Raw genomic sequence first — 17248 nt, forward strand, 5'->3', positions numbered from 1 at the left:
ATAACCCCCCCTCCCCATCATGACCCCTTGGACAAAGAGTTTGTATATTAAACCCAAAACCTTCAAAAAAAAACCAAAACAGGCGCCGTTCCATATCTGCTACATCAGTAGCATGACCTCCATACTTGGCAGCTGTCTCCTTTGTCCTCTTCTGGTTACATTACTCAACCCTGATATGAAAACTGAAATTTGCAACATTTCTGTATCACCCTTGGGTATAAATATACAAACTGTTAGCATAAACTGACTTCCTGGCCTCCTAGTCACCAACAAACAATATTCACACAACATTTTGTAACTTGTGTAACCTGTAACAACATTGTATAAAGTCCATATGAATTTTTTTTTGACCCAAGGGAATTGCAATGGTCTACAGATTTCCCGTAGTAGCTGGTTAAAAAGCTATCATTCAATCTATAAATGAGGTTGCTGCAACAGGAATACCTTCATGGATTAAAGATTCTTTTTCCAGCAACAAAATGTTAATGGAAGTGAAATCTAAAAAATCAATCACATGACAGTACGGTGATGGTGTGACATCTCATTGGGTTGGCGAACTTGGGAGCTACAATGTAGACCCTTCATGATTCCACATTGACCAGTTGAACAGTTACAACAATGGGTGAGCAGGTTTCTCAATGGTACTTTATATAGCGTATTGTAAAATGTTCAAAAGAACGCACAGACCTGTATTCCAGGGAAAACTTGGTCAACTCCTTGTGGTCATGCAACCATTTAAATTCAAGAGGCCAGCTCCCCTCGGCCATGCAGGTAAGAACCAAACGATTGCCCTCCAGGTGGACCTGACTCCGCACCGGCTCCGTCTTGAAGTATGGCGGCACATCGTCTGCAGGAAAATAAATGTATATATTTAGTAAAAGTGAGCAATCAGTTGTGACAAAGCTCATGAAATTGGTGACATTGAGAGCCTATTCATACTGTGCTGCATTACGATTTGCTAAGAGAACTCATCCAAGGTACAATAATGCATCAAAAACTGGAAAATATTTTTTTGACACCAAAATGAATGGTATATGTGCTGTGTTGCAGGTGCATTGCCAACTTCTACTACTTAAAATTTCCACATCCAAAAGACAAAAATACATAAATAAAAGTCTGAATCTTCAAAACTCTAAATTAGCACTTAATCCAAATAGCACTTAATGTAATTCAATACTTCAAGAATAACAATTATCAGTATTTTTTTTTACAAATATTACCAATCAGTCGTATGCTTTGCATTTGGAAACACATCTGGTCCTTTTCCTAAAAAAGTGTTAGACAGAACTAGCTCCTGAAGGTCCACTTACAATCTCTGGGCCCCCTTCCAAAATCATTAATATTGTAGGTGAAAAAAAGTAATTACAGATACCATACGCTATAGCTTTCACCTGTGTAAGAGAGAGGTGAAGACACCGACCTTCCAAGAAGGTGCCTGTTGAATGTAGAGCAGCCAAAATTTGGAAGATGCTCTTGGAATGGACTGGAGCATCTTCTCCACTGCTCTGTATTCACAGGACTCTTCCAAGGAGGATGGGCATCATGCCCAGCAATGCAGAAGACCAGGATAACTATAATTCCACTCTTTTGCATTTTAGCTACATTTCCATCTACTAAATATGAGTGAATTTAGAAGGGGTGATGAGCCTGGAAAAGAGGACCTTCTGTTCTAGGTTCACTTTAAAGCAAGCAACTTGGCACCAAGTTAGGACAATTTATATGTTTATGTAGAAGGTGATCATTACTTCCCATTGCTTCTACTTAACAATAAATTCATAAATAAATAAATAAATAAATTCATAAATAACTTAAGAGTAAATTCATTTTGGATAGTCTTATAGCCAAGTTCCTCTGTGCCCCATTTTGACCTTTCTCTGTTCTTTCCAAAGCGATGCCCAAAACTGGTCAGCCTAGTGCTCAGCTCCCCTTTTTAAAACTAAACTCCTCCATCACTTTTCCTGTCTGTAGGAGCTCCCACCAAGTTGACAAAACTAAATTAGGAGTGACGGCTTCTCCTTCCATCACCAACGCTCATGATTAATACATGATGCACGAAATATGAAAGGTGCCCGCAACAAGAAAAAAGAATTTCAAACACAACGAAGCAGTGATGTACACAAAAAAGCATATTTCAAAAGCTGCAGAACGGAGAACAAAAGGTCAGAGTAGAGAGCCGGGGAGATGAGAAGAAATTGGAGCTGGTGCATTAAAGCACCAGCCGCCACCAAGCGCCAATCGACCGTATGTATAGACATGCTGCTCAGCTAATTTCTGGGTATATTGTTACTATAAACATGCAAACAAACACGCCAAAGCACTAAATCCTTCTGCCAGAGGACGGCTATACATTACCGAGGCCCATGGGCTCTGCAGCATCACCCTGTGCTCATTAGGCATACTGCAGATTATCAGTTCACATTTAAAGGAAACCTGTGCCTAAATGTTCTAAATCCAAAGTCTAGCCAAACAGCCTTTAAGCGAACCTAAACTCGAAGTTTAGAGACAACCCTTTTAAGTAAAGTAAAAATTCGGTTTGTTTTTTGCAACCTTTTTAAAAAAAAAGAAAAAAGGTGCAGCACTGCCCTCCTAATTCTCGATCGTCTAGGTGATTGATAATGAATGGGAGTGCAAAGCCTCCCGGGATACCTATGTCACGCATCCTGGGAGGCTCTTGGGTGCTCCTTCTGTGCTTGAGCATCTCATCATGCACAGAAGGAGAACAAAATGCTAATCTCAGGCGTGGGCAAAGAAGAACCCCTAAGAAGAAGCGGAGATGGCGGTGCCCGGCGCGCTGGCTTGGGGACCGATGCTGGGATGATGCGGGAGCTGATGGAAGAGACCTCTGGACTGATCGACTGTACTGTGGGATTGAAGGTAAGTGGATTTTTTTTTGTTTTGGGCATTTTTCAGTTCACTTCCTCTTTAAAAAAGAAGAAATAAATGTAAGTGAATGGTTTCAGCCACCAAACTTTTATTAAAAGTTATTTACTATGTATTATTTGATTTATGCAACTTAATTGCATCCTATTAAAATTAGGGGCTCTTTTGCTTTTAGCAACTAGACACTACCATCACATGTGCAGGAAAGCTCACATCCCCAGCACCTGCTAGATGGTCTTCCACCTTGTTCCCCTAAAAACCATAATAATGCACACCTACCAATTCTTGGAATGAATGGCTAAAGCAGCCACTTTATTAAATGTTAATATATATATATACATACATACATACACATATACAACCACAACATCTTCTAGTCCACATATACTTTTATTTCATATAAGTACACCCAAACCTCAACCATAATAATCCCTCTCATAACCAAAGGAACAGCAGCGCCCTTCAACCACCCTGACAGTTGGCTCTTGGTCCTCAAGGGGGTCATCCAGAAACACCAACCAAAATGGGGTCTGCAAAGCCCTAAATCCTATGTTCCCATTCGCACCACACCAAGTCGGTAATGCTACCAACCACAGTGCAGCCCCTTTCACCAACATAAAGCCCATAGATACACCGACCTGCAACTTCTTAATCTTCTGGAGATGCCACACCTAGGGTGGTTCTCCAATGCCCAGACAATTCACAGATACCACCCTTGAGCACCTGCCAACCTTTCCAACATCCCCTAAGTGTATCCCCACACATAAAACTCACTGGGAGGATTTGTCCAGCTTCTCGGTGGGGAGGTGACTTTTCTTCCCAGGACTTCTTCTCCAACTGACCTCTTTTCTTCCTTTAAACCCTTTTATGACCTCTTTTGGATCAATCCAATGGCCTTCACTTTCTTCCACATCTTTTCCATTACACCTTAACCATTCCCTGCCTTGGCCCTTCTCATGTCCAGCCCTCCTCCTATGGTCCTTTTGGTTCTTGAGCTATTCTAAGGGACAAAGCCTAGTGGCCAATCATGTGCAACATCCCAGGAGGTGAATCTTAAATCCCTTTTACCCCGGGCCCAAAACTAATGGGGTCCATCATGTTTCAGTTTGACATCTTGCCTGTATTGTACTGGCCTGGCCAGTAAAACTGGAATTTGTCACCAGTGGTAATATTATGAAGAAGGTGCTGACGTTAATTTAGAACAATGAAAGGAGACAGATACCATTTCGGAATCTCTTCCATGGACCATTTAAAAAAAAGTCCAGTTTATGCATTCTAAACAGCAGACTGAAAATCTCTCCCCAGATCCATCATTTACACCTCCTCAGGGGAAATTCCCAGCTTGATGTTGCTACAAATTGTTTTGCCTTCTTTTTTTCTGCACCCCTCTGCAACTGCGGACTGAATGCCGGCTTACTGTTTAAAATAATTCCTGGCCCATTCGTGCCCAGCAGGCTATAATCCGATGTAACCAGTAAAGCAGACACTTACTTAGATTGCCAGGCACGCCAGGGGTCTGAGAGAGGGATGTTTTAAGCAATTACGGTTTACTTTACATCTCATCCTGCGAGATTTATGTGCTGTTGGATTAGCGGCAAACACGGCATTGTGTTGTGTGGTAGAGAGGTGTGCTACACGGAGCCACAGGGAAACAAGTATAGTGCGGAGTGTCAACATGTTCTATGATACACATAATGGAAAATGTACAACTTAATGTGTTCAGGAAACTTTGTTTCTTTAGTTTTTATTGCTAGGTGTACGTGGAGGAAAGTGAAAAAATGCAGTATGGTCTATTTATTTCAGAATCCTGTATTAAAACATGCCAACACATCTCTTGGTTTCAAAGAGGCAATCTTCATCATGGCCTAATACTGTCAAATAAACTGGACTTTTGTAAAAAAAATAAAATATATATATATATATATATATATATATATATATATATATATATATATATATATATATAAAGGCACTTGGAAGCTTTTGGAGGCACCTACCATTGGGCAATAGTGTTTGTCTGCCAAGGGGGAAGTCACACTTTTTTTTTTTTAGCTACAAGGCTTGTTATATGCCTTGGTGTCCCCCAGTAATGAAATCTTTCCACCACAGTTCCAGGCCCTGTCATCCTGAGAAATTTGGGCTTTTCCCATCCCCCTGGGCATGCTCTCCATATTAAGCCAAAGTATGACATTATGGTAATGGATCCAACAAGTCTACAAAGCTGAAGATTCACCATTGGATACCCCAAGACCTAATCCACCAGATGGGTCACAGGCTTGGGTGGACTTAAGGAAAATAATTAATTTGGAACAGGATATAAAGTTAGTAGACTACTATATTTTAAATTACAAAATGCATATATTATGTTGCAATACTCACCTTTTCTCTGGGCACTGTCCCAGAAAACACATTTGTTTGTGGTCCAGTGTGGTAATGTTCTGGGTTGAATGCCACTCAACATTCCTAAACTCACTTATTGAACTCAGGGCATCATGGGCACACTCAATGGGGGATGTTACCAAATTGTCCTGGGCTTCCAGGACATTTCTCCAGAGAATCTTGCGTTACATGAGTACCTTACTCCTAAAAATGGAGGACCCACCATTGCCAGCACTAGAGAAACAACAGCAGGGTCTTGGACTATCACAGGACAGACCTCTGTATGCATTGGGGGGTGTAAGGGGTTTGATATTTTCCTAAAAATGGGCCCTAAGTTACTTGTGAGGTGTCATAGGAATGAATGGCGGAGCTTATAAATAAAATTTCCACCAGCATGAAGGCTGAAGGATCCGCCACCCACTGATTACTGAAGGAGCCAGCAGATGGAGTCCACCTAAATCAGGTTTCAACCTTTCTTCTTCTTGTTTGCAAATTTGTTTCTGTGCGTTTCAATTAAGCTTCTGTTAGATCTGGATAAAGTCGCCTTAATACCATCAGTTTTTTTGCTTTGCATCGTACCCTGTAATTCTTCTGATTGCAAGTCAGAGGAATTGCCATTTTGCTTTTTTTTATCTGCATCCAGGCTTGTTTCATCTACAGATGATAATCATAATGCGATTGTGACTCATGAACTGCATGAATCTCTACAGCTTGGATCAGCACTCACATTGAAGAGAATCAATTTGCAGATCTCTGATTTTTAATTGATTTGCCCATCGCTTTCTAATATCTCCATCATCTCCTGTGCACCTGCCCCTGGTCAGGCTGATAATGATTGCACCTGGACTACCTGCACTGATGGCTGCTATTGAGGAGGAGTAGGAGCAACGATAGGACTCATTTTGGGAAATGTGGGAGTATTTATTGTTCCAGGCAGATATAAAGGACGGAAATCAATGCAACTCCATATTTATTAACACATCATTTATTGCATTTTTTTCAGTTTTACTTTTTCTCAGCTTTTGCAATCCTCTGATGCACTGATTGAGTTGCATTGATCCAACAGAGCCCAAAGAAGGAGAAGCAGCACAAGAAGCCAGTTGGGTGTGTTGCAGAACAAGAAGCAAGCCAACAGAGAATATGAGGGATGAGCTCAGTTCTGCTGCTTCTTCCTTTCACTGTCTATTCAAAAAATGAATATGGGGAAGAGACCTGTAAGTGAAAGTGAAATTGTTCCACAAAGGGATTAGATACCCTCCACATATGGGGGAGACTGTTCTTCAGATAAACCTCAATGTGTGGACAAAGTAAATCTATAGTTGTAGTTCAGCTTTTAGAAGGTACACAATCTACTGCTGTCATTATTATTCTTGCTTACAGCAGCTTGATAAGTCACTGGCATGTAACAGGTATGCAAGTCAGGTATCCAAACTCTTCACCAATGGTGACCCCCATATACGAACTTTCTTTTCTCCATACAGCCCTATCTTTTACTGGATATTGCCTGTCCCATGCTTCAGTCACTGAGGAAGAAAGGTATTAAAGACCAAATCCTGGCCAAAATATTGTATTATGTATTTAACAGAACAGTGAAAATTTGGCATTTGCTAAAGTAAGCGGAGCAGACTAAAAGTGATGTCACAGTCTTCAGGGTGAAATATTTTATCATGAAGGGAACAGAAACCAAGTGGCATCAGCTTGGGTAGGGGTAATAGATTAAAAAATGATAGTGTACAATTTCCTAAGTTTTTTTTGCACAGGATGCACCCTTTAATATTCTGTTTTATAAACTTCATGTGGGTGAAAAAAAAAAAAAAAGAGATCAAAAAGCGCTAAGATTTGCTTTGCAGTTTTGGAGATCAAACCAACTAACGGCATCTCTTTTGGTGAATTATAGATGTAACGCGCTGGAAATAATGATACCTAACCCCTCCGCACCGCCGCCAACTATTCTTTAAGAGAGCCTCTAATCGTAAGCTCTTGGGACCGGGCTTCCCTTTCTTGTGGTGACACGTCTCATTATCTCAGCCAGCCGCATAAAGCTATCAGAGCAGCCATTAACAAAATCTACTCTGGTTCTAAAAGGAACCCTTTTGCGCACCCAACCTGGCAGAGTGCGTGATTCATCCTCGGATGGTATGTATATTTGATGAGCTCTGGTTGGCCCTGCAGCGCCGCTCAGCCGAACAAACTCCAAATTGTCAACTTAAACATTTTAAATGTTTGATGTGCGCGCTGTGCGCTCGGGGAAACCAATCACCCACGGCTTATACGTTCCAGGCCCCACCAGGAATTATTAATCAGAGGTGAAATATTTCACAGGAGTCGGAGAACTGAATTGTTTCCTTGTAGCTTGTGTTGTTGCCTAGATCGCTGGTTTAACTCTTGCAAGTCGAAGCCATGGGGAAGACAAGACAAGATGGCAGGTTTATCCAATCCATAACTGAAAGATACCATTACTTTTTCAACATGATTCAAGTCTCTCCTGCTTATATCCTCAGCAGAAACCAATCATGATGTTACATCTCACATACTATTATTACATCAGCCATGGTGATATTTAACTGACTTGTTTGCGCTGATCAGTTTGTGCTAAAGAATAGAGGGGTTCAATAGGGGTTCAATTTGTTTTCAAGACGGCAATATGAAAAAAAAATGGATCTCTGACTTACAACTCCTATTAAGTCTTCTCACAGCTTGCTCACACATTATTAAGTTATCATTGCTCACCACTATTACTTACCAGCTGCCATGCTGATCCAATGACCTGAAGCAATTGTCCAGATTAAGAGTTTAGACTTCACCTAATGATTACTTATTGCAAAGTCCAGGACAGACATTGGAGGTCCAGTATGGAACCGGCAAGTAGCTGGAAAAGAATTAAAGGGCCTGGAGAGGGCCATAATGAATGGTGTATTTGTAAATTTGCAACACTTTCCTTGAGATCCGGGTCCTTTATTCCCTTTTCCAAGAAAAATTGAGGCACATGATGCCAAATATGCTCTGAATTTGGCATCATTTATTTCTGTTTGCTACAGAATAAAGAGGCAAGAAGAGGAAGGTAGAGAAGATGAAAGATGAGTAAGGTAGAGAAGAGGAAAGATGAGTAAGGAAGAGAAAAAGAAAGAAGAGTAAGGTAGAGAAGAAGAAAGAATTGTAAGAGAGAGAAGAGTAAAGAGAAGTAAGGGAGGGAAGAGGAAGGTGGAGAAAAGGAAAGAAGAGTAAGGGAGAGAGAATAAGGATGATAAGGGAGAGAATGAGAGTACAGAGAAGAAAAAAGTAAGAGTGAAAGAAAGAGAAGTGGAAAACGAGAGAAAGATAAGTAGGTCAAAAAATGTGAAAAGAACAGAAGAGTGGGAGAAGAGAGGAGCTAAAAGAGAAGACAAAAGAAAGAAGGGTAGCAGAAAAAATGGCAGAAAAGAAACAACAGTGAGAGAATGGAAAAAAAAAAAAAGAAGAGAAAAGATACAGAGATAAGGAGAGGAAAAGGGGCTAGAAAGATTAAAGTATAGGGGAAATATAGGGGGAGGAAAAAAATGAGAGTGGACAAAAAAAGAAGAGTGATAAAGAAAAAAAAGAGAAAAACTGAGGCAAAGAAGAGGCAAGGTGAGGAAATAGAAGGAAAGATAAGAAAATAGCAGGAGGAGAGGAGAGGAGAGAGGGAAATAGGAGAGGCAAAAACAAAAAAGATTATCATATAGAACATTTTACAAAAGAAAAATGGCAACTCAAAGTAACTAAAAAAAAAAAACGCACACACAAGGTAACAAAACAACATGATGTTGTCTGTGAGCGAAGGCAATCTTTTCCGGAAAAAAAGCAATTTAGAGGAAAGCTGTGACTTTCCCCATTCTCCTGTCATGTCTGGTATTGGTTGTGCAGGAAATAAGAGAGCAGGTAGGAAAGTGCCGAGTTACAAGTACAAATGCAGCTGACATGTGGGATAACTTGAGGCAGAAATGCTCCTTCTCACCCCCCCAGCATGCCATCATCTCAGTCAGGGTGCAAAGACATGGCCTGCGTTCTGTAAGAGAAGGCAAAGAGCAAGGAAACCATTCCCCAGGGCAGGATGAGGATTGAATTAATCCCTGGTAAGATCTTGTTTAGATAGCTAGCTCTGCAGGGCAGATGTGCTCGCTTATCTGATATATAGCATGCAGCTTTTATAATTTTATTAACCCGGCACTATGTCTGACTTTGGGGGGCTTATAAATAACCATGTAAAGATTCTGCCTCCAGTCCCAGCGGTCAGTGACATTAATATGATATCAGAATGTTCGGAGAAGGCAATCTTATCGTAAGATGTGATAATACAAGCAGAGGCCAGGGTGGCATTGGGAAGACATAGGCAACGCAAAGAGGGCAGAGAATTATCCGATTTATATTTATTTCTAAAAGTGCAATCATACATTGCTATCTTTTAGGTGTTACAAAAAAAATATTTTATATATCATGATACATTCCTTCCTCCTGTTCTACAATATGTTTCAAATTAGTCCCCATATTCAAAAAGCTGCATGTCCTAATGCCTGTGGCTACAACTCATGCTCCATTCAGCATGTCTTTACTTGTAGCCACCCCATTGTGCTGTAGAGAGCTGAGACTACAAATGTAACCACCTCTATCTAATATACACAATACAAGGCATTCCTATAGGCAGGACGATGGCATTACAGCTACTCTGCTGCCCTCTAGTGTTCAGCCAGAAATGCTCCTTTGCTCTCCTTTTTTTTTTTTAAGTATGAATACAATTTATTGCGGATATAGGATTGTGTGGCTGTTCCTTGTTTCTCATTTCTAAATGTAATAATTGTGACTTTAAATTGTCCTTTAAATACCAATTTCTAAAAGGTAACTTAAAGTGACTCCATCAGATATATTTTGTCATGTAAGTGCATGCTAAGTAATATGATAACGTAACCTTATTATACCAGGGATCACAGCCCCCCTTACCTCCAACAATGCTTTTTCTCTCCCATAACGTACCATAATGCCCAAGCATTGTCCAGGATCACCACCCACCTCCTGAAATGAGATGCCAGCTCTGATGATGTAGCCATGTGAATCGAATAAAACCATTACTTTATGACAATCCACAAAGTTACAAGGTTGCAATTTGACCTGGAGAGGAAATGCTTTTTCGCTTTCCCTGGCAAAGGAGGATTTCTTCAACCACCGAAACGCGTCTTTCTCTTGGTTTACGCTCTTCATTTTAATGCATCAATATTTTCTTTTCAAAAATACTTCTGTACATTTTTTTATTTTTTAACAGTAAACATGGGAACAATGTAAAAACAAACCAGAGCTCGATCCATAATAAATCATTACATCGCAATAAACACAGAACGCAGCCCCCGCTGCCATCTGACCACCAACTACAATTTTGCTAATCCTCTTGACTCCCGAACGCCACTGGCCGCAAATGGCTGCAGTTTGATTACGGTCAATTGCTCAGCAATCAAAGCTTAAGCTCATTCGCACAGCACTGGTCCAGGGGAAGCAGGCCTCAACCTTCGATGGAAAAAAAGAAAAAAAAGGGACGATCCGCTTCCTCTAACAACTGTTTCTTGTCATTTTCACAAATCTTGGAGGCCCTCAGAAGCAAAAAAGATGCATACGGTAAACTTATCCTAATGCACTTAATCCTACCTACCCATGTATGGAAAAGTTGGTGTTATTAGGTAAAAAGAAAAAAAAAGTAAGAAACAGGAGAAAAAAAACTTCTTATGAAGCTGGCTAAAAATCTGTATATTTATATTTTTTTTTTTTGATGGTTTGGTGAGTGGAGCTTGTTACGTATACAAGAACGGTTAACGAGCGCTCTGTAGTTGTAAGTGTGTCGCGGTAATGAGTCTACACCCACCCGCGGGTCTGCTAATACCGAAAGGAAAAAGGATTTCTGAGACAATGGAAAAAATTTCAGACTTGTGATACACTCCAGGGATTTGGGTGCTACAGCTAAAGTAAGGAATGAAATATTGACAGGCGCAGCAGAGCACACAAAGTAAAAATGTATTATTCAGCTAAGAAGTTCAGAGAAGATGAGTGAAGAGCGGTAACCTGTACTGACCGTTCCGGTTCTGGTGGACAGAAATTGAAACAGTTTAAGCATGCTGGACTGATGGTGGTTCTGTGATGTGACCCAGAAAATGGTTACAATGAGGAGAATGCCAAAAGCTGAAGATTACCATCAGCATTTCTCCCCAGCCTCTTTTAGCTGGGTGCACCACCCGGCAATTTTCAGTAACCACCTGGCTGTTTTTAGGTGGTTACCGAAAAGTTGGGTCAAAATACAGCTTCTGCCCAACCAGAAGAAAATACTAATTAGTTACAGGGGGCATAAAAGAGAAGAGGCAGATTGCTAGAGATCAGATAAAAGCTCCATCAAGAGAAGCTAAAAAGTACAATTACTACATGGCTACAGGAATATCAGATAGGTAATGCAACAACTGTGTTGCACTACGAGGAAGGCAACAAAGACCACTGTACTGCACTGGGGGGGAGCAATCTGGTTGCTGTGCTGTACTCCTAAAGCTACATACACACTTCCAATTATTATCGTTGGAAAACGAACGACGAACGTTCATGCACGATATATACGAACGATCGTATAGCACCGATCCTGCACATAGAGTTAACGACACGATCGTTCGTAGATATTGTACACACAATAGATACGATCGTTTGAGCGATAGAGGAACTATGTGCACGACAGGAAAGTGAACGAACGTTCGTTCATTACGCATGCTCTGAACTTGGACGATCAACGAACGACCGTACACACGAACGATGTTCAACGATCGTCGCCCAATCCGATCCGCCGGTCCGGTCGTTCGTTTCCAACAATTTTCCTCGTTCGTCGGCGTCGTTGGTTACTTTTTTACGAACGATTTTTTGCCCAATCGATCGTTCGTCGTTCGATTGGAACGATAAAAATTGGAAGTGTGTACGCACCTTAAGGAGGCAAGAGGACCGTTGTGCTGCACTACCTGGCAGGCCACACACCACTGTGTTGTATTATAGGCAGGCCATTTAACCACTGTGCTGTACTACCAGGCAGGCCATTGAACCACTGTGCTGTACTACCATGCAAGCCATTGAGCCGCTGTGCTGTAATATAGTCAGGCTATTGAGCCACTGTGCAGTACTACAGGCAGGTTATTGAGCCGCTGTGCTATACTACAGGCAGGCCATTGAGCCACTGTGCTGTACTATAGGCAGGCTATTGAGCCGCTGTACTGTACTACCAGGCAGGAAAAAAGACCACTGTTCTGTATTTGCAAGCAGTTACCTTAACTTTTTTTAACTAAGAGGCAGGCAACACACCACTGTGCTATACTACTAGGCAGGCCATTGGACCCCTGTGCTATAATAATAAGGAGGCAACTGTGCTGCACTACCAGCCATGCAACTAGTCGACTATGTACTATGAGGAAGGCAATTTAATACTATGCTGTGTTGTGCTACCAAGCAGGCAACATGTAGCAAGTAGGTAACACAACCACTACGATGCACAATCAGGTAGATAATCTGTGACTGTGCAGCACTACCAAGAATACAACCGGTCACTATGCTGCACTATTTGACCGGACTGCTCTGTTTGAATTCCAGGCAGGCAAGGCAAGGGATGTGCTGGACTTCTATGCAACAAACACAAACATTGTGCTGAACTACCAGGCGGGCAGCACAACATATATGTAAAAATGTACAAACATTCCTCTAATCAATATCATGCTTTTGAACCGAAACAAAAGCCGGATTTTTAGCAACTTAAAAGCAGAGTGAAGCTGCTAACATTCAGCCGGGTACATACACATAGGAATCAATATGTGATTTTTAGACTGTGTGTTCCCCCCGCTTGCCTCCAGCCGCCCGTCAAAGCCTTGTGTAGGCAGATCAAGCTATGAACACTCAGGAAAAGCTCATTTGCAGTTGCTTTTAAATTTGAGGTTTTATTTTCTTCCCTCCGGTCCCTTCTGGCTGACCATGGATTAGGAGGAAAATCAGTGAATATTTCATGATACCATTACTGTACCTCCGCTAAAGATGGATTTTTGCTGTTCCAAGGCAGCCACATAGCTCTGTCACTCAGTCAGACAAAAACCTTGCACCTCCCTCACATCCCCGGAGGTAACCAGGAGGCCAAATCGGCCTTCGCTGTAATCGAAAACATTTCAAACTAGGAAGTGGGGGCTAAAAAGTTGACAAAGGAAAGGTCAGGCTGCTAAAGTTTTGTCAAAATAAGTTTTTGCCATCTCTTAAAAAGATTGTACAACCTTTTCTAATGTTCTATTGGAGAGAACTGAAATTGCACAGTTGTACTTGCTGGAGTGCAATTATGAATATATAAATTACTGTATATACTCAAATATAAACTGTTCCAAATATAATATAAAATAGAACATTAAATATAATAGCTCGAACATTATTTGGGGAATGTCTAGTAAAATTTCTGAATCTAAATATACAATAAAGAAAAAAAAAACAAAATAACAACCACAATCGGTCTCGGGTCTGAATTATTTTGTATGGGGTTTGAAAACAAGGAATGTGAAGTTTAAGAAGAGGGTGGGGGGGGGGGGGGGGGGGATTAGAGTGTCAGACATTCTTTAAAAGAGCGGAAGGGGTAGGTGTGTGGAACCAGTACCCTATGAGAACAGTAATTCTAGTGTAAATCGGGTGTGTTATTTGTAAAACGTTCATTTAAAGGGTAAAAATAAAATCACATGGACTCAGTCTGTTTATCTTTTCCCCTCTTTTTCTAGTTGAAGTATTTTGTACTTTTGAGTTAATTATGAAGGGTCATTTGCCCTAAATGATCTTCTAAGCATTATTGTTAATCACCAGCAGATGGTTCTGTGTCTATGTAATGTCTGTAACAAACTGTAATAATGTCTCAGAAGGCAAGAGATTGTTACACACTTTACATGAGGACACAGCACCACCTAGTGGTGTGACACAAGTATAAAATGATTTTTTTTAATATTTCTTTTATACTCAAGAATATATGTTTATTGAATTGAAAATAAAATAAAAAAGGGGAAACTGTTCTTGAAGCCCCCCCCCCAAAAAAAAAAAAAAAAAACAGAAAGACTTCCCCCTTTATCCTTCCAATGTGTAGAACTAAAATGAAATGAAGAATGAATGATGAGACCACTTGATAAAACAATTGCCTAGATGAAGGAAATTGTATCACTCAGAAATTAATTATATTTGCAGCCAGTGCCAGGATGCTGAGCCTCACTTTGTACCTACAGATCATCGGTAAACGCAGGTGAAGGCAGCTGGAGTTCTCTGATTGGCTGATGCGGCGAATGCTCTTCATAAAGTATTCTAAACATTCGAAGCCTCTCCAGAGGGATTAATCCTTCACGCGGTGCTGACTTTCCTGGTCGCTTTCCAAAATTGCGCACTCAATCAGCAGTGAAAAGGGCAGCTATGCTGGGAGCATTGGCAAAACTTCAGGAAGTGCAGGAATAACAAGCGGCGGGAAAAAAAAGCACCGGACTGCGTTATAGCAGAACTAAACTTGGAGAACCTGAAGATATTTTAGTTCATTCTTTTTTTTTGGGGGAAAAGTTACAGATTTTACCAACTTGACATTCACAGGAATCAGAGGGTTCTTGTCCAGAGACATGGACAATGCAAAGATGTAATCATAATGCGAGAATAAGCTTCTTTGTGCCCAAGTGTGCCTGTTGATGAATGGCTACATGTAGGGTGTCACCGGTTTGAACTCATATCAAGCCACTAGGGGCAGTAGTGGGCTATTTTGTAAAGGTATAGTGGTTGGGGCTGGCAAACAGCTGCCAATGTGCCAGATGCCAGGAGCCGCCTTGGGACCGCTGTCCTCAGCATCATTCTGAACATTCCTTTTCCAGTCTGTTACTTATCGGGGCAGGCAAAACCTTGTGCCATTTGCACTGCTTCAACAATGCATGCCAAATCCTTGTGGTTACTATACCACAAAAGGTACCCACTTGGAAAGGGCAGCAAATCTCTATTTTCTTTGCTGCGGTTAAGAAACTCCCCCCAGCCTTTGAGTGTACAGTGAAAAAAGAAGAAGCAGACAGAGGAGCTCATCTCCCCATCACTCTGCTTTCTCCTGCTATGGGCCTACTTGCACTGCAGCACATCTGATTAGTTACTTGTGCAGCTATCCAATCCCCAGCCTGAGCTCTGCTGTATAGGATAAATTTGGGTTACACTGCTTGCATATAATGAAAAATTAATACATTAAGAAAATTAATTGAACTTTTACATCTGCATGAAGTTAAGCTTTAAGAATTAAAACAATAACAAATGTATGGACAATACAATATGGAGATGCCACAGGGGTTGCTGGTGTTAGGAAGAAGCGCCGACTTGCTCCATACTGATAACCGTTAGACGAATATAGACATTGACTGGCCGCTACGGTGACTGACAGATGAAACAAAAACATGTGAATATATTGCAAACCAGCCAGAGAAACTCATCTTTATTTATATAAACCACAATAGCTGGGAACGGACGTGTCAGCAGCAGCGGGTCTCCTTCCAGCCTGACGCATGCACGCCAATTCTGCTTTACTGCTTCTATAATCTCAAAAAGAATACAGCTCTGTCTATAGACTTGTACTGGAAACTGAAAAGCTAGAGGTAGCTTACCCTGTTTCTGATTTTCTCACAGCAGCACTACAGCCTCTATGAGGACATTATTCCACAATATATTATTAACAGATAATCAATGCATGCCATGCATTATGCATGTCAAAATAATCAATCTATCTTTTTTTTTTAACAAAATTTAAAAGCTTTGCTACTAATTCAACCCCTTACAGCTGGAAGTCCTCTCACTAGGTTAAAGTTACAAATTCCAGTGACTTGGTCTAGGCTGAGATTCGTCATCAGTCTGCTACAGGCAGAATGAAGCTTTTCCTTAGTCTATTCTCCCCCAGATTGCAACATTGTATTAAGGGACAAAGTGAGAACCTGCAACTATTACAATTTTTAGGAAGTGACAGCTGGGATTAGCAAAATCACTAAACAGCTGAAACAAACTACACAAACAGCATGAAATATTAATTATCGTTTTCTAGCATTTATATAGTGTTGACATATCAAGCAGCACGGCACATAGACATGCCACTGTCTCACAGAGAAACTCACAATATAATGCCCCTTCCATAGTCACATGACTATATAATATTGTTTAAAGCCATTTTTATTTTGAAGTGGGAGACAACCTACTCGTCTGATATGGGAATACCTTGAGAACTCACCCGATGTAGTGGGATTTGATTTTGTACAATCCTCATGCAGTGGCCAAGATTCAAACCTGGGATCTAAGAGTTGCAAGGCAAAAGTGCTACCCATTGAGCCAAGGTCCATGCCCATTCATGCAATCTATGTCCCAGTCATGCCTCATGCTACTGCATGCTGCTTGTATAGCTTACATCAAATACTTATTGTGCATGATGTTCATAGACTTGCTTACTCTTACTATGTAAGCCAACTCGATCGTAAATTACTAACCTCACACTCTACCATTCAGCTTGTCACAAAAAAGAGTATTGGAAACTTATGGACTACAGAGAAGAACATAAAAAGAAAAGATTCCCCCTGCACCTTCTAATAGTTGCGGCCCTGACGAAGGGAACCCGAAACGCGTTGGTGTGATTATTCCACTCAAGCAAAGCCTCCCTTAGGAAAGCAATCACAGCCTGATGTGGTTCTAATCTTACATACTGCACGCAAAAACTTGCCATTTCACTTGCTTTTACCATCAACAAAAATTCATTTTTCTTTTGAGAAAGCATAGAGGAGATCAATCCTGCCCACAGAATATTGAAGAGATTCTGTTAAGTGATATTTCTGCTTACAGACGATAATAATGGGGATTCTGGGTGTATACGGAATTATACGTCTCACTTGTAGGCCTCTCGTATATACTGCGCCGGCGTGGTGGGGCGCGCCGGAGTCTGTGCGTCAATTGGAAATGCATTTCT

General features: G+C 41.0%; 1 protein-coding gene across 2 annotated transcripts in view; it reads right to left on the reverse strand.

Annotated features, from left to right (window-relative positions):
* The window catches only part of SDK2 (sidekick cell adhesion molecule 2), a 388895-nt gene that overhangs the window by 223027 nt on the left and 148620 nt on the right, over nucleotides 1-17248 (reverse strand). For both annotated transcript variants that reach the window (XM_072403472.1, XM_072403471.1), the window contains exon 2: nucleotides 688-847. In XM_072403472.1, the coding sequence (XP_072259573.1) occupies nucleotides 688-847 (160 nt within the window). The remainder of the gene's footprint in view (nucleotides 1-687; nucleotides 848-17248) is intronic.

The sequence above is a fragment of the Pyxicephalus adspersus genome, chromosome 3 (genome assembly GCF_032062135.1).
Source record: "Pyxicephalus adspersus chromosome 3, UCB_Pads_2.0, whole genome shotgun sequence".
Taxonomy (NCBI): Eukaryota; Metazoa; Chordata; class Amphibia; order Anura; family Pyxicephalidae; genus Pyxicephalus; species Pyxicephalus adspersus.